This window comes from Anastrepha obliqua, chromosome 2 (genome assembly GCF_027943255.1).
Source record: "Anastrepha obliqua isolate idAnaObli1 chromosome 2, idAnaObli1_1.0, whole genome shotgun sequence".
Taxonomy (NCBI): Eukaryota; Metazoa; Arthropoda; class Insecta; order Diptera; family Tephritidae; genus Anastrepha; species Anastrepha obliqua.
Window position 1 is genome coordinate 109,693,199 of NC_072893.1, and position 21,615 is coordinate 109,714,813.

The window sequence follows — 21,615 nt, forward strand, 5'->3', positions numbered from 1 at the left end:
CATGGCCTGAAGGTTATGCTGTGTATCTGGTGGGACCAGATGGGTGTTGTGTATTATGAGCTACTGAAACCGAATGAAACGATTACGGGGGATGTCTACCGACGACAATTGATGCGTTTGAGCCGAGCACTGCGAGAAAAACGGCCGCAATACGCCGATAGACACGACAAAGTTATTTTGCAACATGACAATGCTCGGCCACATGTTGCACAAGTGGTCAAAACATACTTAGAAACGCTCAAATGGGATGTCCTACCCCACCCGCCGTATAGTCCAGACCTTGCGCCATCCGATTACTATCTCTTCCGATCGATGCAACATGGCCTGGCTGACCAGCACTTCCGTAATTACGATGAAGTCAAAAAATGGATCGATTCGTGGATTGCGGCAAAACCGACCGAATTTTTCACAAAGGGAATCCGTGAATTGCCAGAAAGATGGGAAAAAGTAGTAGTAAGCGATGGACAATACTTTGAATATTAAATTTGTAACCATTTTACGTCAATAAAGTTTCAAATTTCGAAAAAAACCGCACGAACTTATTCATAGTCCTAATAACAGCTCTGCATCGTCTCGGAATTGAAGCTATCAATTTGTCAACTATCGTTTGTGGTATATTTCTCCATGCCTCCAGGACTCTTTGGAAAAATTGGTCAGTATTTGCCACATTAGTCCGATCAATTCTCTTTTTTACTATTTCCCATAGGTTTTCTATGGGGTTAAGATCTGGGGATTGTGGGGGCCACTCCATTACGTCCACTTTATTCCTCTGGAACCATTATTTCAGGACCTTCGCCGTATGCTTCGGGTCATTATCCTGTTGGAAGAACCACTTCAAGGGCATTTCCCACTCAGCATGTGGCAGCATTACCGATTCCATAATCTCCCTGTAAACGTACTGGTCCATTATGCCCATAATACGATGGAGTGGTCCCAAACCAACAGCAGAAAAGCATCCCCAGACCATAATGTAAGCACTATGCTTAACAGTCTTTACACAGTATGATTTTTGAAGACGCTTGTTACGTGGGCGTCGAACGTAGGATACGCCATCACTTCCGACCAAATTAAATTTGGATTCGTCGCTGAAAAGAACAGCTTTCCACTTGCTTAATGGCCAATCTATGTGATCCCTAGCGAACTGCAATCGTTTTTGTTGGTTACGCTTACTAATAAGCGGCTTCTTTGCAGGTCGGTACGTCCGTAAATCAGCTTCAGCCAGTCGACGGCTGGCAGTTTTTGAGCTGATTGGTAACCCAAGCTCCTTTACCAATTGGGGGGCACTTCTAAATGGATATTTTTTTACCTCTCTCGCTATCAGTTTGTCAGTTCTTTCATCCGTTTTTCTTGGTCGGCCTCCTCGATGCACCACCGCGATAGTTTTGTTTTTTATAAAGTTCGCAATAATTCGAGAAATTGATGGCTTATGAATATTATATTTTATGGATATATCTTTCTGGGTCATTCCTTTGTTATATTCATCTACAACACGCGCGCGTAATACTTCACCGAACTTATTTCGAGCCATTACTTCATTTAACTCAACTTTACAAAAAAATTGTGTTATCGCCACAAATTCTGCACAAAACTGATGTTCACAAATTGGCACGATTAAACTAAACTCAGAACAGTTAGAAAACAAAACCAAGCTCAAGCATTTTTACCGTTATATAGCTAAGCTCACAAGGTTGCAATTGTTTTGTCGCTCATAGTTGCCAGATAATTTAATTTTTTTTTTTAAATACAGCTACAAAAAGGAAAGGATCTTGAAAAGATTTTTTGGAAAATATTACTCAGATGCTCTAGTATCCATAGCGTGAAATTGAATTGCAATTGAGTGAAGAATGACATTATGACAAAAAATAAATTGAAGGCTGCATTGCAGTTGTAAATGTTTTGTCCGATACTGTATAATCCTATTAATAATCATTAGCATTAATAATCAAACCTGTTGTGCCTCATTTCAAACCTTATGTTCCCACCTCCAGTGGTTCAGGCTGTGCTTTGGGTAGGTAGGTAGGTAGATATGTCTCCAAACCAACTCACTTAGACCGTCGTTGATCCACAGTAATGCCACAGCAGCAATTTACCTACTACTCTTCGTTAAACCTCTGACTGACACTTATATCCCTGAGGTCATCAGTATCATTGAAGAAAGATAAGCCGAAGTATGTAAACCTAGTGGCATGCCACGCGAAACAGTGACAGAGAAGATGTCTGACATACTCTTCTTCCTCCTCGTTCTAGCAGCTACTGAAATAGTTGAAATGAGGTACATTCACTCTTTGAGCATGTCGAACTAGGTGACAAGCTGTGCGTTATTTGTCAGTAAATCAATCAGTCCGTCGATAAGAGATTCATCCAAATGAGTGTTTCCTCGAATTGAAGCAAGCAATTTCAATACGATAATTAATTCATTGAAAAGAAAAAATTGGAATTCTTTTGAAAATGTTTTTTTGAGTACGCTATGCAAGCTGATCATGGGGAAAAATACGGCATTTTGGTCTTGCTATTTATTAATTTCCATAACGAATGTAAGTCGAGCCGAAACCAAGAAACGCTTGCATTAAAACAGCAAGACGTTGGAATTAGTGGCATTCTTGGGAGGAGAACATCTTCTCTTTGAACTTTTCTATGACCTAAATCTTAAAGAATTCGAAACATATTTTTTTACATACAAGAGTTAATCATTTATTTATATTCATATTACGAAGTTTTAAAAAATGATATGTAAATCAGATTGGATCGTTTTACTTAGTTTGTTAATTCATGTTCATAGGGTTGCCGTTTTTCCATGTGTTGTGTTGACGGTGGTAAGCGTTTTGCTGTTGGGCGGGAGAGCGCTGGCCGAATGGGCTCTTGGCGTTAGTCTTCAGAACATAGTCACCTTCCAAATCGAAATTGGTGTCAATACCCATGTAGGCGCGATTTCCAGTGCCTTCGTTATTTTCGTATTGGCTCAAAGAGTTGGCGGCGAGAGCGGGGAAGTTGTTCTCATTTCCTGGGCGCACCGTCTCGGCGAAGTAACGTGTTGCACGCATAGATGCTTCAACCACATTGTTAGCGCCAGGGGCAATTGATCCGGGACCATTAACGTAGAAGTCAACATCACCGACGCGTTCATGTGTTCCCATTCCACAAGTCGAGGTATGGATGGCATCGACGAAATCAGCATCTCCACGGGCTAAGCCAGTTATCATTTCATTGTTCTTGGCGTAAATCTTAGAGGGATCCAACGCTGTGATACGACGGATTTGTTGGCCAGTCAAACGTTTGTATTCACGTGCGGCGGGTCCGGCAACCTGAGCAGCAATACCCTGGGCAACAATGTGAATAATTTCTTGGGGCACACCAGCTTCGTTGGTCAATTCAACAATAACTTTGCCAATCATTTTACCGGTTTCGTCTACATCGAGGAGGGCATAGCGTTTCATGTCGGTCAATGTGGCGCCTAAGTTGATGATCTGTGCAAGAAGAACAAGAAGAATTAGCAATTTTAGTAAATGTTTCATGTTCACTCATTTAAAAAAAGTATTCGTGTTTAACTTACGACAAGGTCTCCTCGAGTGGGTCTTGGATTCTTGCTTGAATCATTGTCTTCTTCGCTGGAAGAGGAAATTTGGTTACCACTAATGCTGCCATAATCATATTCCTTGCTGTTGATGTCGATTGGTTTTTGTTGACCATAATAACGTTGCATGTACGCCTGAACTAATTTCTTGTTGGCCTTTGCGACTGCAGGGCTGGTCTGTGGCAAGCCAGTGATGAAAATGGTAACCTCTTGATTGCCAAAGTTGCGCTGTTGTTTTGCGGCTTCAGCCAAGTTATTGAGATTGGTGCGTTCAGGTTGACCATTGGGTTTCATCAAGACTACGGGCACATTACTGGGACTTGGAACAAATGATGGCTGCAGTGCATGGTTGATTTGGGATAGGTGATCTAAAAGAGAAAATTGTTACGAAATTGTAAAAAAAATATTTATCTAATGTAAAATACTTACAATTTTTCTGAATTTCCTGTTGGCCTTCCTCCACGGACAAGTTCTCCAACTTTTGCAAAGCTAAATCCTCGACTGGTTGCATTGACTGGAGCTCGGAAACCGACAACCAATCTGTAGGCTTCAAACTGTTCGAGGCGGCATTATTCCTGTTGTTACCACGTTTGGGTGAAGCACTAGCGGCAGCAACGAGTAAAGCCACGAAACAGAAAATCTTGAGCGGGTTCATGTTGATCACGTTTGCAAGTCAGTGTGAACTGTGCTTTCAACTGATTCGACTTTGGTTTATATACGAAAATTTAATTGACTTTTCAGAACCCTACCCAAGCATTCGACTATATTTTTTAGATTATTATGCATTATTAAAGGTGTTTACGCTATTGGTTGCAGCAGGGTGTTGACCGTACCTGACCGAGGGCTAGTGGCTGGCGCTGGTGCGCGTGCTATTTTTGTGCTGAGTGGCAGTATTTACCGGCCGGTGCAGCGACAACTGCAGTGACGAAAACAAATATTTTTTGCAGCGATACACGCTATTCGAGCAAAATTGTGCTCTACTTACATACATACATTTATGGTATGCATGTATAAGTCTTTTCCTACTCGTAGCAACTACAACTCTTTAGATATACATTTTTTCATCTTCTCATAGTTATGGAATACTATTTTCACAGATTTAAGTAAATTACATAAATATTTTGTTTTTTGCTAATTGAAAACGGAGTTAATCTTAATTTTACGATTTAAATACAAAAACTATAATACATACGATTTTTTACAATAACCGTTTTAAAAAATAACTGTATCTTAGAAGCGGAAGTAGCAACAACTTTAATTGATGATAGGTCTAAATTAAATTAAAAAAAAATTGCGATGGGCACAAAAAAACAATATTTGGTGCTTTGTTATTGCAAAGATTTAAAATATTAACGGTTGTCATTTAACCTCACTAATGTAGTTTCTTCTAAAGCTGTATCTGTTAAGTTGAGTTCTTATCGGCAAGCGCTAACCCAAGAGCCGAAATAGCCCTTTCAACTGGAACTTGCATAACTGGAACCGAGTGCATTACGTTAGCAAGTTTTTGCAGATACGGTTATCCCTATTTGTTTTTTTTAATCTCAATAAGCAAAAGGATCAGTGTCCACAACGCGCCGTATAGGTATCAATTTCGTTAAGGCTGCTAAGTAGGTAGAAATAGCAGTCGGTCTCTAAACCAACTAATTTAGACCGTTGCCGATCCATTGTGCCGCTAACATCTCAAGAGAATTTTCCTCTGCTTCATCGTCTGTTTCAGAGGAAGAATCTACCACAGACTCGACTCCCGCCGTACAATGGCAGTAAAGTGGTTTGAATATTCATCTAAGACTCCTCACTTATGAAGGTCATGAATATCCGAATTCAGCTGAAGTTGTAAAAGTCGCATTCAAGTCGCATATTTATTTCAAGACAAGTAACATTTGCCTGACTTTCCTACTTGTTAATTTTTGGAACCAAACATAGTGATAGGCAATGAGAGTTATGGCTTGTAGCATCAGACGCTCGACCGGAAATTTAGTCCTAAAACACAAAAGGTGGGCGTGGGTTTTATGCGATGTCAAATATATTTATGTCTGCGTAGCAATACAAATACAGTCGAACTTCCATATAGTGAATTCGCACGGGACCTGAAAATCACTTCACTATATAGAAACTTCATTATAAAGAAACATTGATTTTTTATGTAATTTTATTTAAAATAATCAGTGAGTTTGGTTTGAATTGCAGTCTTCCATTTTTCATTTTCAATAAAAGCTTCCAAATCATGTAGAGAGTTGAAAACATTAATCGGCACGTCACTCCTCATTTCCACAAAGGTTCTAATTACGCTAATGGATGAAGCAGCTTGTATCAACGTAGGTAATGCCTCCTCATTTTCTGCCAATTCTTCAGATCTTCGGTCAAATCGTGTTCATCGTTATCTGAAATAATATTTACATATTAAATTTTTGTTTGACTATAAAAAGATAAATGCTTACCAGGTTCAGCTGGAACTCCGCGACTTTCAAAAATGCTGTTGAGAATATCTTCTTCGGATGGGTTGTCCCAAGTCTGCACACCATTATCAACATTTACGTAGTCATCAAACGATGCTTCGATATTTGCTACTTTTTGAAGTGAAACTTCTTTTGTCTCGAAGGATGAAACGCTGTGAGGAGTAAAACCATAGCGTTTCATCGACATGTGACGCTACGCCAGCGCCATCTGTTAAAAGCGTGGCGTGGATGAAACGCTGTGAGGAGTAAAACTACGCTAAACTACGTAAAACTCACGCTATGCCAGCGCCATCTGTTAAAAGACTGGCGAAATATGGCAACAATGATTGCAATTTGTCAATATGACATTTGATTGACGGCCGCCGTAGCCGAGTGGGTTGGTGCGTGATCACCATTCGGAATTCACAGAGAGGTCGTTGGTTCGAATCTCGGTGAAAGCAAAATTAATGAAAACATTTTTCTAATAGCGGTCGCCCCTCGGCAGGCAATGGCAAACCTCCGAGTGTATTTCTGCCATGAAAAAAATCTGCTCATAAACATATCATAAAACAAAATGAAATAAATGTATAAAAAAAAAAAAAAAAAAATTTTCTTGTGATTCGAACCAAGGATTTCGGATCGGAAGCCCACATTGCTAGCCGCTGGGCTATTGCGCTGTGCTGTCGCCGCAAAATAATGTATCATAAATCTGTTTACCATACCAAAGACCATACACTTTGCGAACGCATTTCGGTGGAAACAGTTGACAGTTCTCCCACACACAATATTATTAGTAACGCGAGACGCGTCATAGAGTGTGTGTGTAGTTTTGAGCAAATCTTACAAACATATTTTGTTTTGTTGATTGATTTCTGTTAAATATGGCATCAAATCAACAAAAACGGAAACCGAAAACAGGTGCTGAACGGCAACGTGAGTATTTGGAGCGTAAAAAATTAAGAGCTACTGTTGAACACCGTGACAGTGAATCCTCCGGTTGTACGATAAGTGATAATTTGTCATCTGTGCATCAGGTTATCGATGAAGAACATTTCTCCGTAAATCGATCAGTCGATGGGCGGTCATTTCATCAGTATCATGGACCTAATTATGTTGTCTGAGTTGCTAGGACAACATGATCATCAAATTCCGATGATTTTAAGTGGCGACTTTAATGTCAATTTTGCAGAAGAGCGATCAAAGACTCTAATAAGTTTCCTCAAAGAAAAATTAAATTTAAATATGGTTAATGATGGTGAAGTACCAACAGCAAGATGCGGAACTACCATTGATGCAGTATTTCATCGATATAATAATATTAGAATGTAGATAATTTTTTACGTATTTCAGTTACCATAAAGCCCTTGTTTCATTTTTGGAAAACGAATCCAATAATGATAATGACAATGCCGAGAACCAAATGTAATTGAGTACAATAAATTCATTTCTTTTTATATTAAAACTAGCAAACCCGGCCCCCTTCGCTGGGCACACTTAAATAGAATAGATATGGTTTAGAACAGAAAAGATATGGTTTTCATATTATGTATGTCTTTATTCTCACATTATTTATTTCTTTATTCATACCACGTTTTTGTCTCTATCTCGAGACCCCAGTCACGGAGCGGCACGAAAAATACTCTGAACTAAAGCATTCACTAACAGCTTCCATTTGATACCTATATTGTACATACACATCCGAAGGTTACCCGGGCCCACGTTTTGACCTATATCTCGAGACCCTAGTCACGGGGCGGCATGAAAAATACTCTGTACTAAAGCATTCACCAACAGCTTCAATTTGCTATCCATATTGTACAAACACATTCTGGGGTCCACGTTTTGGTCTCTATCTGGAGACCCTAGTCACGGAGCGGCACGAAAAATACTCTGAACTAAAGCATTCACCAACAGCTTCCATTTGATACCCTATTGTACATACGCATCCGAAGGTTACCCGGGCCCACGTTTTGACCTATATCTCGAGGCCCTAGTCACGGGGCGGCATGAAAAATACTCTGTACTAAAGCATTCACCAACAGCTTCAATTTGATATCCATATTGTACAAACACATTCTGGGGTCCACGTTTTGGTCTCTATCTGGAGACCCTAGTCACGGAGCGGCACGAAAAATACTCTGAACTAAAGCATTCACCAACAGCTTCCATTTGATATCCATATTGTACAAACACATTCTAGGGTCCACGTTTTGGTCTCTATCTGGAGACCCTAGTCACGGAGCTGCACGAAAAATACTCTGAACTAAAGCATTCACCAACAGCTTCCATTTGATATCCATATTGTACAAACACATTCTAGGGTCCACGTGTTGCTTTCTATCTCGAGACCTTAGTCACGGAGCGGCATTGAAAATACTCTGAACTAAAGCACGTGACACGAGAATTTTATATATTAGATAAATAAATAATTCTGTTTAATAAAATTCCATTCCATGCTTTCCATGACTTCTGCATGCATTATATTGAAATAATAGTTAAATTATTGATTTGTTGATAAAAGAAGTTTCACTTCAATCGTGCGGGTTCCGTGAACTACCACACACTTTCTTTTTTTAAATAAAGACTGTAAAGCAGCCAAATCCGATATTGAAAGAAGGTTCTCTTCATCCCAATGCTCAAATGGAATCTGCATAGCATCTTTTGAAAATCCAGCCTTTTTAAAACAGTTGGCAATTGTTTCTGGTTTAACATAGACATTCCATACATTGCTAAGATTTCGAACTGCTTGCAGCAAGTCTATGGCCATAACAGAATTTCCCTCATCCACTTGAGTCAATATATTCGTTAAAATTCGTTTTCTGTAATGTTGTTTCATGTTGTAGATAATGCCTTGGTCCATTGGTTGCAGTAACGAAGTCATGTTGGGAGGAAAATAAGCGAGATGAATGTTTTTTAACTTGTCTCTTACATCTTTAGGGTGGGCAGTGCAGTCATCAACAAAAAACAACACCTTTCTATTTTGATCACAAAATTTTTTGTCGAGTTTTACAATCCATTTCGTAAAAATCTCGACACCTAAAGATTTTATTCCCTTGAAGCACCTCGGATTTTTGGCCTTTCCGATTACCAGCAATTTTAGCTTTTCTGATCCAGTCATATTACTTCCCACCAGGACAGTTATTCTCTCCTTGCTTTGCTTCCCACCAAAGCATTTTTCATTTTTGAATGCCAGTGTTTTACAATAGTTGGCAAGCATTTGAAAAACAAAGCAGTCTCGTCGGCATTAAAAATGTCGTTAATGTTGTAATTTTCAATTAATTTCGGTAAGACGTTCGTGACCCATTCATCACGGTTGTCTATGTTGGCGTCAGCACTTTCCCCACATAATGTCTGTTGAATAACGCCATGCCGACTTTTGAACTTGTCTAACCAACCTGTACTTGCCTCAAATTCGTGGTGTCCTAGTGCTTCCGCAAAATCTTTGGCCTTTTGCTTCAATAATGGTCCATATAAAGGGAGATTCTTACCACGTGCAACGAGTAACCATTTCAGCATTGCTTCGTCAATATCCTCAAAATGACAAGGTCGAAGTCTTTTGCGTTTGGTATTTACTGCCAAATCCTCCGCATTTTTTAAAATCACTTCCTTATTTTTTAAAATATTTGATAAAGTGCTGGGAAGAACTCCGAATTCATTGGCAATATCTTTTTTTTTTTCTTTCCTTCATTAACTTTGTTAATCATTAATAACTTTTTTTCAAGCGAAATGCTGCTTCGATGCGTCATTTTAACTTCAATCACTGAATAAAACTGTAATAGCTCAGCTCTTTCTGTTTTAATTTTGGGATTCCCCTCATTACAGTTTGTCCACATCTAACTGTAATTTTTTACAACAGAAAACTTTTGAAAAAATTCACTATATGGAGACAAAAACTTAGGACGCTTGAATTTCCAGCTGTAAAATTTGTTCATTATATAGAAAACTTCACTATATAGAAATTCATTATAAGGAGACAAAAATACACCGAAAGTAGAACGAAAAAGCAGTGTCTTCGAAACCAGTTCATTATAAGGAGAGCTTCATTATATGGAAGTTCACTGTAGAGAAGTTCGACTGTATTAAGCTCGGACGAGTTTTATTAAGTGGTTATCGAGACACCAGCTTCTGCGCAAAAGTGGTTGAGGCACAACCCATTTTTTCAAAAGTTTACTTTCATTGTATTTTTTTAATCTTTTATTGGGTTTTGGACTCAGCATTTGCACCAAGTTTGAGTAATTTTACTTCATTTATAACAGAATTATCAGGTTTCTTTCTTCAAAAAGTTACCATTAAATGGGCCAAATTGTATGAATGCCAAACTCCCGTGGACAAAGCGTAATATGTGTACTTATGTACTTAGATGGAGGAACAAACATGGCTAAATCGATTGCTCTCATCATTGTGCGCATTTTGTGCAAATATAACTATATATTTTTTAATACATTTATTTATTGCAAACTGTTTTTCACATTCAGCAATACTTGCACTTAAAACTAGAACATTAGTATCAATAATTTCTAGATGTTTGCTTATTAGCATAATAAATCCGTTGCTGACTTCGTCTTCAGTCTGTTAAAGGAGATCGGATTGCGAGTTATTTCTGCAATTAAAGGGTTTGGGTGCGGTTGGAGTCTTATATTGTGTGATGTGGCAAGCTTTTTTAGTTCTTCAACTATTGTGAGAAATTTGAGATCTCGATGCATTTGGGCATTTGTGCTGTAATATGGTGCCTTTGTAATCATTCACCGGATTTACACACGGAGACATCTGGAAGGAGGACACTGGAAATTCTCTTTTCATGTCTCATTCGCGGCCACACGGGCGAAATTGTTTTCTGCAACATTTTGACGTTTACTACTTTAGCACCTTCTGGTTCGAATATATTCTACAACCCGCTAATATGTAAAGCGGAAAACGTTCGTCAACAATTTCTTAAATAATATATCAATGAAGAATGCAAACTTATTAAATAATAAATAATTTGTGTTTTTTTTTTTTATTTAAATATTATATTTTTATAAATTGTTGTACTTGAATAAAAAAATTAAATTAAAAATACTTCATATATAAATAACTAGCGTACCCTCGCCCGCTTCGCTACACGATAAATTCAATGATTTGCTGAAAGAGAATAAAATTAATACGAAACAAAGCAAATTCTTTGATACAATTTCATTCGAATTTTATTGTAACACTTTTTGGTAGACAACGTTTTTGGTTTTTTCATCTTTTGCGTGAATAATGACGATGGTTTGCCAACTCGTGAGCAAGCTACATACAATTGTCCATGAGAAAAAATTGGGTATTCTAAATTAATACCGCACATTTGTAGAGACTGTCCTTGCGCCGTATTAATTCTCATAGCGAAGGCAAGGCGAATAGGGAACTGCAAACGTTTTAAATCGAATGGTAAATCCGCCGGAATCAGTGGAATTCAGGGTATCAAAATGTCTTCTCCTTTGTACTTCCCTTTCAAATTGTTGCTTCGATAACGTTACCCATTAGCTTCTTCACAGCGAGTCTGGTACCGTTGCAAAGTCGGGGCACATTACTATTGCGCAGCATAATAATCGGTGCTCCAATTTTTAATCGTAAATTATGAGGTGGTAAGCCTGGCAAATCGAGTGAGTTTAAGAGTTCAGTTGGATAATTTACGACCTCATCTTGATCAGTAATAGTGTCCATTGACTTATACGCAACTATGTCACCAGGTATTTGATCTAAAATAGCTGAATTTATATCATTGACGTCCTTATTTTTCCCAGCTAAAATTGCTCTTTCGCTGAGTCAATCATGGTTTTTGTAATGTTGAACTATGTTTGGAAATACACTCTGTATCAATGCCTCTTTAGACTGTGCAAAAGTGCTGAAATTGTTTTCTTCTCAGTTAATTGCTGAAAATTAAATATCTTGAAAAAACTATTTTTTTTTTTAATTTAACGTTTTTGAGAAAATTTTGTTCTTGAAAAAATTTCATACTTTTGTAAAAGTTTAAATTGATTTGTTAAAAAAGATTTTTTTCTGCTTTGAAAAACACCCCCTCGAAAAAATGTGTTCTCTCACTATTAATATAGTGGAATATGAAATGCTTTGAAAACACCTTTTTTTTAATTTTGTTTGGTTTTCAGAAAATTTTGTTTTGAAAAAATTTCATACCTTGATATATATATATATATTTTATTTTATTTGTTTAAAATTTTTGAATTTTTTTTTTTTGTAATTTTAGAAAAACACCTCTTCGAAGAAATTTCTTTTATCTTTTTGAGGAAAATTTGGTTTAGAAAAAATTTCATACTTTCGAAATTTTTTTATTTTACTTTATTTTTTCAAAATTTTTGTAAACAATTTTTTTTATAATTTTCGAAAAACACCCATTTGAAAAAATGTTTTCTATGTGTCATAGTGGTATTCCATTAACTTTTAGGATTATAGTCAAATACTTACAAATATCTACGCTTTCACAAATAGCAACAATAAACAAATTTCCTCAAAACCAAAAAATTTACTTTTTTTCTAAAAAAGTTCTAAACAAACAACGTAATAAATTTAGAATTTTGTGTTCACGAAAAAACAGTATTGTTTTTATTGTATTAACTGAAAACCAAAATGTAGCAAAAAATCAAAACAAAACTAAATTATTTTTTTGTGTTCATTTGGTCCATATGTTCCATAAAAAGTTGATATGGTAAATAATATGCAGGGTCTGATACACGCAAATTTCCATTGACCATTATAGTGACAAAATTATCGATCACCAATTCCAACAGGATTTCAAAATCAGAGTTGGAATGAGTTGTTGTGTGGTGTACTTCTGAAAAAATGAGAAATAAACAAAATAAATCTAAAAATTCGAATTCTAACTTTATCTTGTGTATGTTCTTATTACCTTTGAATTTTTCCAATGAAGCACCATTCATTTTAAATTTTCCAAGAATTTTTTTTATCATTTCGCGTTTCTTTCCTTTTTCATTCGATTCCAACATTTGTTCATAGCCGAAAACATCGTTTGCAAACGCATTCATTTCCATATAGAATTGGTCAAAGAAAGCATTGCTCAATTGATTTGAAACATTATTTTCATAAATACTTAGGACCTTAACTAATGCACCTTGGTACATACCTAACGCAGATATTCATCGCGACCTTGACATCGATACTATTGATGAAACAATACAAAGCGCTAGCAGAAGACACATAAATAGACTATTAACGCATAGAAATCCTATGATGAGAAGACTACCAAATAAAGAAAAATCTACCCAAAGTCGGCTTAACCGTCAAACACCAACAGATCTTGCAAAATCCTTGTAATCAACCTTCCCCTAGTGGATCCCTATAATATGAAAAAAGAACGAATAAAATTGACCTCGTATCGGTCCAAAAAAATGCGTACAAACGAACATCATTTCATTTTTATATATATACATAGATATGGCTTAGAACAGAAAAGATATGGTTTTCATATTATTTATTTCCTTATTCTTTATTCAAGCGCTTTGGCATAAACAATATTTTTTGTTTTTCTATTTGTTTTTGAGTAAATATATAATGTTGTTGGCTTCCCAACACGTGAACAGCCAACGTATAGTTGACCATGGGTGAATACTGGTTCTTCTAAATTCATCCAGCATATCTCTAAAGTTTGCCCTTGTGATTTATTGATAGTTATTGCAAATGCTAAACGAATGGGCAGTTGCAAACGCTTGAATTCAAATGGCAGCTCAGGTGGAATCATTGGAATTCTTGGTATTAGAACGTCTTCATTCTTGAATTTGCCAATTAAAATAGTTGCTTGGATAACATTATTCATCAATCGTTTGACTACTTCATTTTGTTCTTGACGTTCTTCTGATGTCGCGTTATTCCGGGCATTTCTCATGCGCCTATTATTATTTGTCGAACGACCAATATGACTACGTGATTGTCTTGGCATTTGTACTGTAATAAAAATGATTGTAATTATGGTATTCTGAGATTTTAAAACATGTTTTTTTTCAATTTTGTGGATTATATTTTCGATGCATATGTGTTAAAAAGCCCAAGTTCATATGGCCAGGATTATTTTATTTTGTTGTGATTTTCTTAAATCATCTCTTTTCTTCTGAAAATTGTTGACAATTTGCATGAAAAGACTATTAATTTTTTCATCAAAGTTACGCATTTTTCGTGCTCTTCTTCTGCATCCTTTAAAAAATTCTTTTGTTTTTTTTCATTTTTTTTACCATTTTTTTCACTCATGGTGTATCGTAGCTTATCGCATATGAACCGAAAAAATAAATCCACAAAGCATAATTTCATTTGTACATTCGAATTTCACATTAAGGGGGGAAGCTGGTCTAGAGCGCAAAAAATGGGTATATTTTATGAATTTATTTTGACTCAACAAAGGAATCAATCGAAAATCTGTGAAATAGGTTTAATAATATAGCTTTCATGGTACAAATACAAAAATTTTCGTCTGAATTAATTTCAAAATGGCCGCTGTCCAGCAGTTCTCCTAAGGCGCCTTTTTTTCTAGTGGGTCCATTGCCGAAGACGTAAACTCCTTAATTTTTGTCCTGGATCAAAAAATAAAATTTTTTTAATTTCTATATAACAACAGAAAGAGACGTACGTAGGATTTTTTCGATATTTTGTTTTTTCGCGAAATGGTGCACGTTTGAACAAAAAGTTACAATTTTCACTATAAAGAACGACATAAAATTGTTGATTAAAAAAAAAAACTATGTAATATAAATAAAAAATCCTACGTACGTCTCCGGAGAAAGGTATTTCGAATGTATTGTCAAAATTTCGTAAGAATCGGTAAAGATTTGTTCGAGTTATGTCTTCGGCCAGTTTAAAAAAAGTGATTTCGAGAAAAACGCGTTTAAAGTTGTAAGTAGCGTTCGGGGCATACCTGCGAGGCACTGCCGTCGAATGAAAAATTTGGGCATTTAGACATTTTTGCATGGCATCCCTCTTATATTATTTCTAAGACCCTAAAGCACCTTTTAAGACAAAAAAAAAATTTCGATTTTTTCAAAATTCTAGACCAGCTTCCCCCCTTAAATTCTCAAATTTCGTAAGAAATTATTCACTGTTCCAAAATCCACTCCGAAAAAATTCACAAAAAATGTTTACACTTTGCACTTACGTCTCCTCCTTATGGCGTCCAAATCAGAAAGAAATATTGACACATTGTAACTCACACTGTCAATTTGACAGTTCAGTTCCGCCCCAAGCGTTAAAAAAGTAAACGCCATTATGGCTGGTTCAAAAGAACGCTGTACGCGTTGCCGGTGTTCCGAATTACAACCAAACTTTACGAAACCCATTTTCAATACTTACTTAACAATGTGTGTAAGTTTCGTTTAATTCGGTGCAAAGACACGGCGGGTCCACGTTTTGGCATATATTTCGAGGCCCTAGTCACAGAACGGTATGAAAAATACTCTATACTATAGAAATCATCAACAGCTTCCATTTGCTACCCATATTGTACAAACACATCCTAGGGTTACCCGGGTCCACGTATTGGCCTATATCTCGAGACCCTGGTATCCGATTCTTAAAATTTCAAAACACAAACCTTCTCCACATGTGTCTCTTTAATGTGGCAAAGTTTGGTTAAAATCGGGTGAGCCATTCTCCGTAAAATTCATCACAACGCGAAAAACGGCTGAATTTTTATATACATATATAGAAGATTATCTTGATTATCTAGTAATGCGGGGAAAAATTAGAATTCAACATAAACATATCCCATAACTATTTTAAATTATACCTACTTTACTAGCAAAAATAATTGTGAATTTCCCAAGCAGCGTTCGAATGTTTGTCATCGTTGTTATCTTCCGTTTGATTGAAAACCAACACACAACTCAGAACTTTCTCCCACAAAAGAAGAAAACAAATGAAGCAACTGTCAAAAATTGCTTCAAGATTGGAAATACGAATAAGAAGAGCAATGCGTGGCGCCAGTACAGGAGACAAATTCCCTTCTCTCTTCCGCGGCCGTCCTTCACCCCCGAACAAAATGTTTCCCTTCCAAATGTTTCCCTGTGTAAATGGGCACATTCTTAGGGTTTTTGACTGGAATCTTTGGAGTTAGCTGCAGTGCCCAGAGTTGTATGCCATAAGTCCATATTGGTTTTAAGATGACTGAGTAGAGTAAGAGCTTGCTTTTGAGAGAAGCATGAGAATTTCGATTAAGTAACCAGTGTAGATTTCGGAGTTTGAGTGTTGAGTTGGAGTGCCTTACGTTTAGTGAAAATATGTGTTTTTCATGTAAGCTTTCTGTAGAGGTCCATACCAAGATATTTCGTAGCATTATTTTGGGGTATGATAACATTATTGAGTTTCACGGGTGCGCAAATGCTTCGATTTATTGGATTTTATTCTCCAATCTTTTAAACATTGAGTTAAATTGTCAAATTCTTTTTAGAGTCACTTGTTGGAATAACCGTGTCATCTGCGGGAATTCCGACGATAGTTTCCTGAGTTACTGGTAAATCGTGGGTGAGTTCAGACTGTATCCCGTTTTGCTGAATAAAGAAATGTCGGTCTTTGAGGTAGGACTTGATAAACGTGTAATAATTTATGGGTAGAGTGTCTTTTATTTCGCACAGCAATCCGTCGTGCCAAACCCGGTCAAAGGCCTGAGATATGTCGAGAAGTGCGGCTGTGGAATACTTTTTCTGCTCAAAAGCTCTGTGAATAATGTAATGTAAATTTCTAAATTTAGTCACAATAGCTCGAATAGCCGCTTCAGTGGGTCGATTAAACTGACCATAAAACGGCAAGAAGCACGCGATAAATTTTCTTAACAGAACACGCATTTTTATAATAAAATTCAATGATTTGCAAGCGTTGTTCGTTTGTAAGACGATTCATGGTTAAATTAAGGGTCACACTGAAGATGTTTCACAGTGAAACAAAACACGAAACGTGCGTCAGCTGTTTAAACCAACTATTTAAACAGATAATAGCTAAAAAATCACCCGTTATGTATACCAAGATGTGTAGTCATGTACATATGTACATCTGCATATGTCTGTATTCGTACTTTTGAGTGAACTATAGAAAAATGTTTACGGTGAATGTTGCCCACCACTATGTTGCAGCAACATTTTATTGCATGAACTAGCGTATGAACATTTGTAATATATGTAAAGGGTGTTTTTTTAGAGGTTAGGTTTTCAAGTTGGCACTACTTTTTTCGTAGAAAATTCTCTTTTTGTGTATTTCTGTGCGCTCAAAATACCTTCACACCAAAGATACTAAAATTAAAAAATAAATAATTGGCCGAGCTCCTATTTATGGTGTGCGTCTTGATGTTGGTCTACAAATGGATGGACCTACATTTTTAAGCCGACACCGAAGGGCAATGATTTTTATGAGGAGCTTTTTCATGACAGAAAAGTGTTAAATTGAAAAATTGTAAAATTTGGGTTTGCTTATTTTCTCGTTAGTATTGCACTCAAAAATAATGTAAAAAGTATAATTGTTATTTGCCATCAAAAAAAATTTTCTTAAATGACCAAAAATATTTGAAAAACTAATTTGACTAGTTTTGATCAGATCGATTTTTTTACCGGGGGAGTTTTCCCGTCTCGCCTAAGTTGTTTTCAAAAAAGTGGCAAAAATGTTAAATATTTTAAGCCATTATCTCCCACTTAATAGGGCCCTTTTGACCCTTACTTCATAAAACTCAATATAAATTAAACAACATGTCAATTAATAATTCAAGAGATTATTAGAACTATAATCCTATTAATAATCATTAGCATTAATAATCAAACCTGTTGTGCCTCATTTCAAACCTTATGTTCCCACCTCCAGTGGTTCAGGCTGTGCTTTGGGTAGGTAGGTAGGTAGATATGGTCTCTAAACCAACTCACTTAGACCGTCGTTGATCCACAGTAATACCACAGCGGCAGTTTACCTGCTACTCTTCGTTAAACCTCTGACTGACACTTATATCCCTGAGGTCATCAGTATAATTCAAGAAATATAAGCCGAAGTATGTAAACCTAGTGGCATGCCACGCGAAACAGTGAAAGAGAAAATGTCTGACATACTCTTCTTCCTCCTCGTTCTAGCAGCTACTGAAATAATTGAAATGAGGTACATTCACTCTTTGAGCATGTCGAACTAGTAGACAAGCTGTGCGTTATTTGTCAGTAAACCAATCAGTCCGTCAAGAAGAGATTCATCCAAATGAGTGTTTCCTCGAGTTGAAGCAAACAATTTCAATACGATAATTAATTCCTTGAAAAGAAAAAATTGGAATTCTTTTGAAAATGTTTTTTGAGTACGCTATGCAAGCTGATCATGGGGAAAAATACGGCATTTTGGTCTTGCTATTTATTAATTTCCATGACGAATGTACATAAGTCGAGCCGAAACCAACAAACGCTTGCATTAAAACAGCAAGACGTTGGAATTAGTGGCATTCTTGGGAGGAGAACATCTTCTCTTTGAACTTTTCTATTACCTAAATCCTAAAGAATTCGAAGGATATTTTTTTACATCCAAGAGTTAATCATTTATTTTTTACGAAGTTTTAAAAAATGATATGTAACTCAGATTGGATCGTTTTACTTAGTTTGTTAATTCATGTTCATAGGGTTGCCGTTTTTCCATGTGTTGTGTTGACGGTGGTAAGCGTTTTGCTGTTGGGCGGGAGAGCGCTGGCCAAATGGGCTCTTGGCGTTAGCCTTCAGAACATAGTCACCTTCCAAATCGAAATTGGTGTCAATACCCATGTAGGCGCGATTTCCAGTGCCTTCGTTATTTTCGTATTGGCTCAAAGAGTTGGCGGCGAGAGCGGGGAAGTTGTTCTCATTTCCTGGGCGCACCGTCTCGGCGAAGTAACGTGTAGCACGCATAGATGCTTCAACCACATTGTTAGCGCCAGGGGCAATTGATCCGGGACCATTAACGTAGAAGTCAACATCACCGACGCGTTCATGTGTTCCCATTCCACAAGTCGAGGTATGGATGGCATCGACGAAATCGGCATCTCCACGGGCTAAGCCAGTTATCATTTCATTGTTCTTGGCGTAAATCTTAGAGGGATCCAACGCTGTGATACGACGGATTTGTTGGCCAGTCAAACGTTTGTATTCACGTGCGGCGGGTCCGGCAACCTGAGCAGCAATACCCTGGGCAACAATGTGAATGATTTCTTGGGGCACACCAGCTTCGTTGGTCAATTCAACAATAACTTTGCCAATCATTTTACCGGTTTCGTCTACATCGAGGAGGGCATAGCGTTTCATGTCGGTCAATGTGGCGCCTAAGTTGATGATCTGCGCAAGAAGAACAAGAAGAATTAGCAATTTTAGTAAATATTTCATGTTCATTCATTTAAAAAAAGGTTTCGAGTTTCACTTACGACAAGGTCTCCTCGAGTGGGTCTTGGATTCTTGCTTGAATCATTGTCTTCTTCGCTGGAAGAGGAAATTTGGTTACCATTAATGCTGCCATAATCATATTCCTTGCTGTTGATGTCGATTGGTTGTTGTTGACCATAATAACGTTGCATGTACGCCTGAACTAATTTCTTGTTGGCCTTTGCGACTGCAGGGCTGGTCTGTGGCAAGCCAGTGATGAAAATGGTAACCTCCTGATTGCCAAAGTTGCGCTGTTGTTTTGCGGCTTCAGCCAAGTTATTGAGATTGGTGCGCTCAGGTTGACCATTGGGTTTCATCAAGACTACGGGCACATTACTGGGACTTGGAACAAATGATGGCTGCAGAGCATGGTTGATTTGGGATAGGTGATCTAAAAGAGAAAATTGTTACGAAATTGTAAAAAAAATATTTATCTAATGTAAAATACTTACAATTTTTCTGAATTTCCTGTTGGCCTTCCTCCACGGACAAGTTCTCCAACTTTTGCAAAGCTAAATCCTCGACTGGTTGCATTGACTGGAGCTCGGAAACCGACAACCAATCTGTAGGCTTCAAACTGTTCGAGGCGGCATTATTCCTGTTGTTGCCACGTTTGGGTAAAGCACTAGCGGCAGCAACGAGTAAAGCCACGAAACAGAAAATCTTGAGCGGGTTCATGTTGATTACGTTTGCAAGTCAGTGTGAACTGTGCTTTCAACTGATTCGACTTTGGTTTATATACGGAAATTTAATTGACTTTTCAGAACCCTACCCAAGCATTCGACTATATTTTTTAGATTATTATGCATTATTAAAGGTGTTTATGCTATTGGCTGCAAGTAGGGTGTTGACCGTACCTGACTGAGGGCTAGTGGCTGGCGCTGGTGCGCGTGCTATTTTTGTGCTGAGTGGCAGTATTTACCGGCCGGTGCAGTGACAACTGCAGTGACGAAAACAAATATTTTTTGCAGCGATACACGCTATTCGAACAAAATTGTGCTCTACTTACATACATACATTTATGGTATGCATGTATAAGTATTTTCGTACTCGTAGCAACTACAACTCTTTAGATATACATTTTTCCATCTTCTCATAGTTATGGAATACTATTTTCACAGATTTAAGTAAATTACATAAATATTTTGTTTTTTGCTAATTAATTAATTAATTTTCTAATCTTAATTTTACGATTTAAATACAAAAACTATAATACATACGATTTTTAACAATAACCGTTTTCAAAAAATAACTGTATCTTAGAAGTGGAAGTAGCAACTTTCATTGATGATAGGTCTAAATTAAATTAAAAAAAAGTGCGTTGGGCACAAAAAACAATATTTAGTGCTTTGTTATTGCAAAGATTTAAAATATTAACGGTTTTCATTTAACCCTCTAGTGCCCAAATTTTATTTTTGAATGAAAAAAATTGCTTTGGGTGGGGATTATGGTAAAATTATAGGTTCTTTATCAAGAAAGTGAAATTTTGTTCGTTGATCCGATTTGGGAAAGAACGCCAAAAAAATCTAAATGAAAAACTTGCAAATTCAGTGTATTACGTACTTTTATTGAACAAAACAGAAAGTTTTTAACAGAAATCTATACAAAACAAACAGTCAGTCTTATTTCAAATAGTTTTAGAAAAATATCTACAAAAGAAAGGCATGCTTTTGGGCATAAATAGGCAGTTGGTGCAAATTATTTATGGTGAAAATTGTGAAAGCAGTCCTTTTGCTGGGAAAAACAAAGATTCAGATTCCATTTTCGGCACACGATTTGAGTTTCGGAGGTGCAGCCAGGATATTCGCACCCTTTTTTACCGGTGCGTGATAAAAACTTTGCAAAATGTCCAACTCCGTCGTAGCGAACGTCGTCAGGAGGTAAGTAAGCTTTTCTTCCAGTAAATTTTACTTGAGGAGTTTGTCATGGATGACCTGGAGCTCTTGGTATTGAAGAATATTGTTGTTTGCATAGTACGTATGCGATCTCTGCCCGGAAGTTCGGCAGTTGGTACTGCCTAGCATGCGTGTCAATCTTGTTAATTCTTCTGAACATAACATAAGCGTTTATCATGGCCATATCAAGCAGGTGATTAAAAAGTCGGTTTGTGTTCTTATTGCTCTTTACCGGAATCTTATATCGCCCAATTAGTCCATCCATGAGGTCGACGCCCCCCATGTATGACTATTATATTCACGGACTACATTGGGGCAATCGACATCAACAAATT

At 37.0% G+C, this 21,615-nt stretch overlaps 3 protein-coding genes across 3 annotated transcripts in view; 1 reads left to right on the plus strand and 2 right to left on the minus strand.

Moving 5' to 3' along the window:
• The window catches only part of LOC129238330 (mucin-2-like), a 53,636-nt gene that overhangs the window by 13,180 nt on the left and 18,841 nt on the right, over positions 1-21,615 (plus strand). The gene's annotated exons all lie outside the window — the stretch shown is intronic.
• On the minus strand, positions 2,707-4,235 carry LOC129237139 (vitellogenin-1-like). The gene is made up of 3 exons (XM_054871625.1): positions 4,001-4,235; positions 3,551-3,939; positions 2,707-3,464 (listed from the first exon to the last, which is right to left on the minus strand). The coding sequence occupies exons 1-3, from the start codon at positions 4,224-4,226 to the stop codon at positions 2,763-2,765; spliced, it is 1,317 nt and encodes a 438-aa protein (XP_054727600.1). The 5' UTR covers positions 4,227-4,235; the 3' UTR covers positions 2,707-2,762.
• Positions 18,511-20,078, minus strand: LOC129237138 (vitellogenin-1-like). The gene is made up of 3 exons (XM_054871624.1): positions 19,838-20,078; positions 19,388-19,776; positions 18,511-19,301 (listed from the first exon to the last, which is right to left on the minus strand). The coding sequence occupies exons 1-3, from the start codon at positions 20,061-20,063 to the stop codon at positions 18,600-18,602; spliced, it is 1,317 nt and encodes a 438-aa protein (XP_054727599.1). The 5' UTR covers positions 20,064-20,078; the 3' UTR covers positions 18,511-18,599.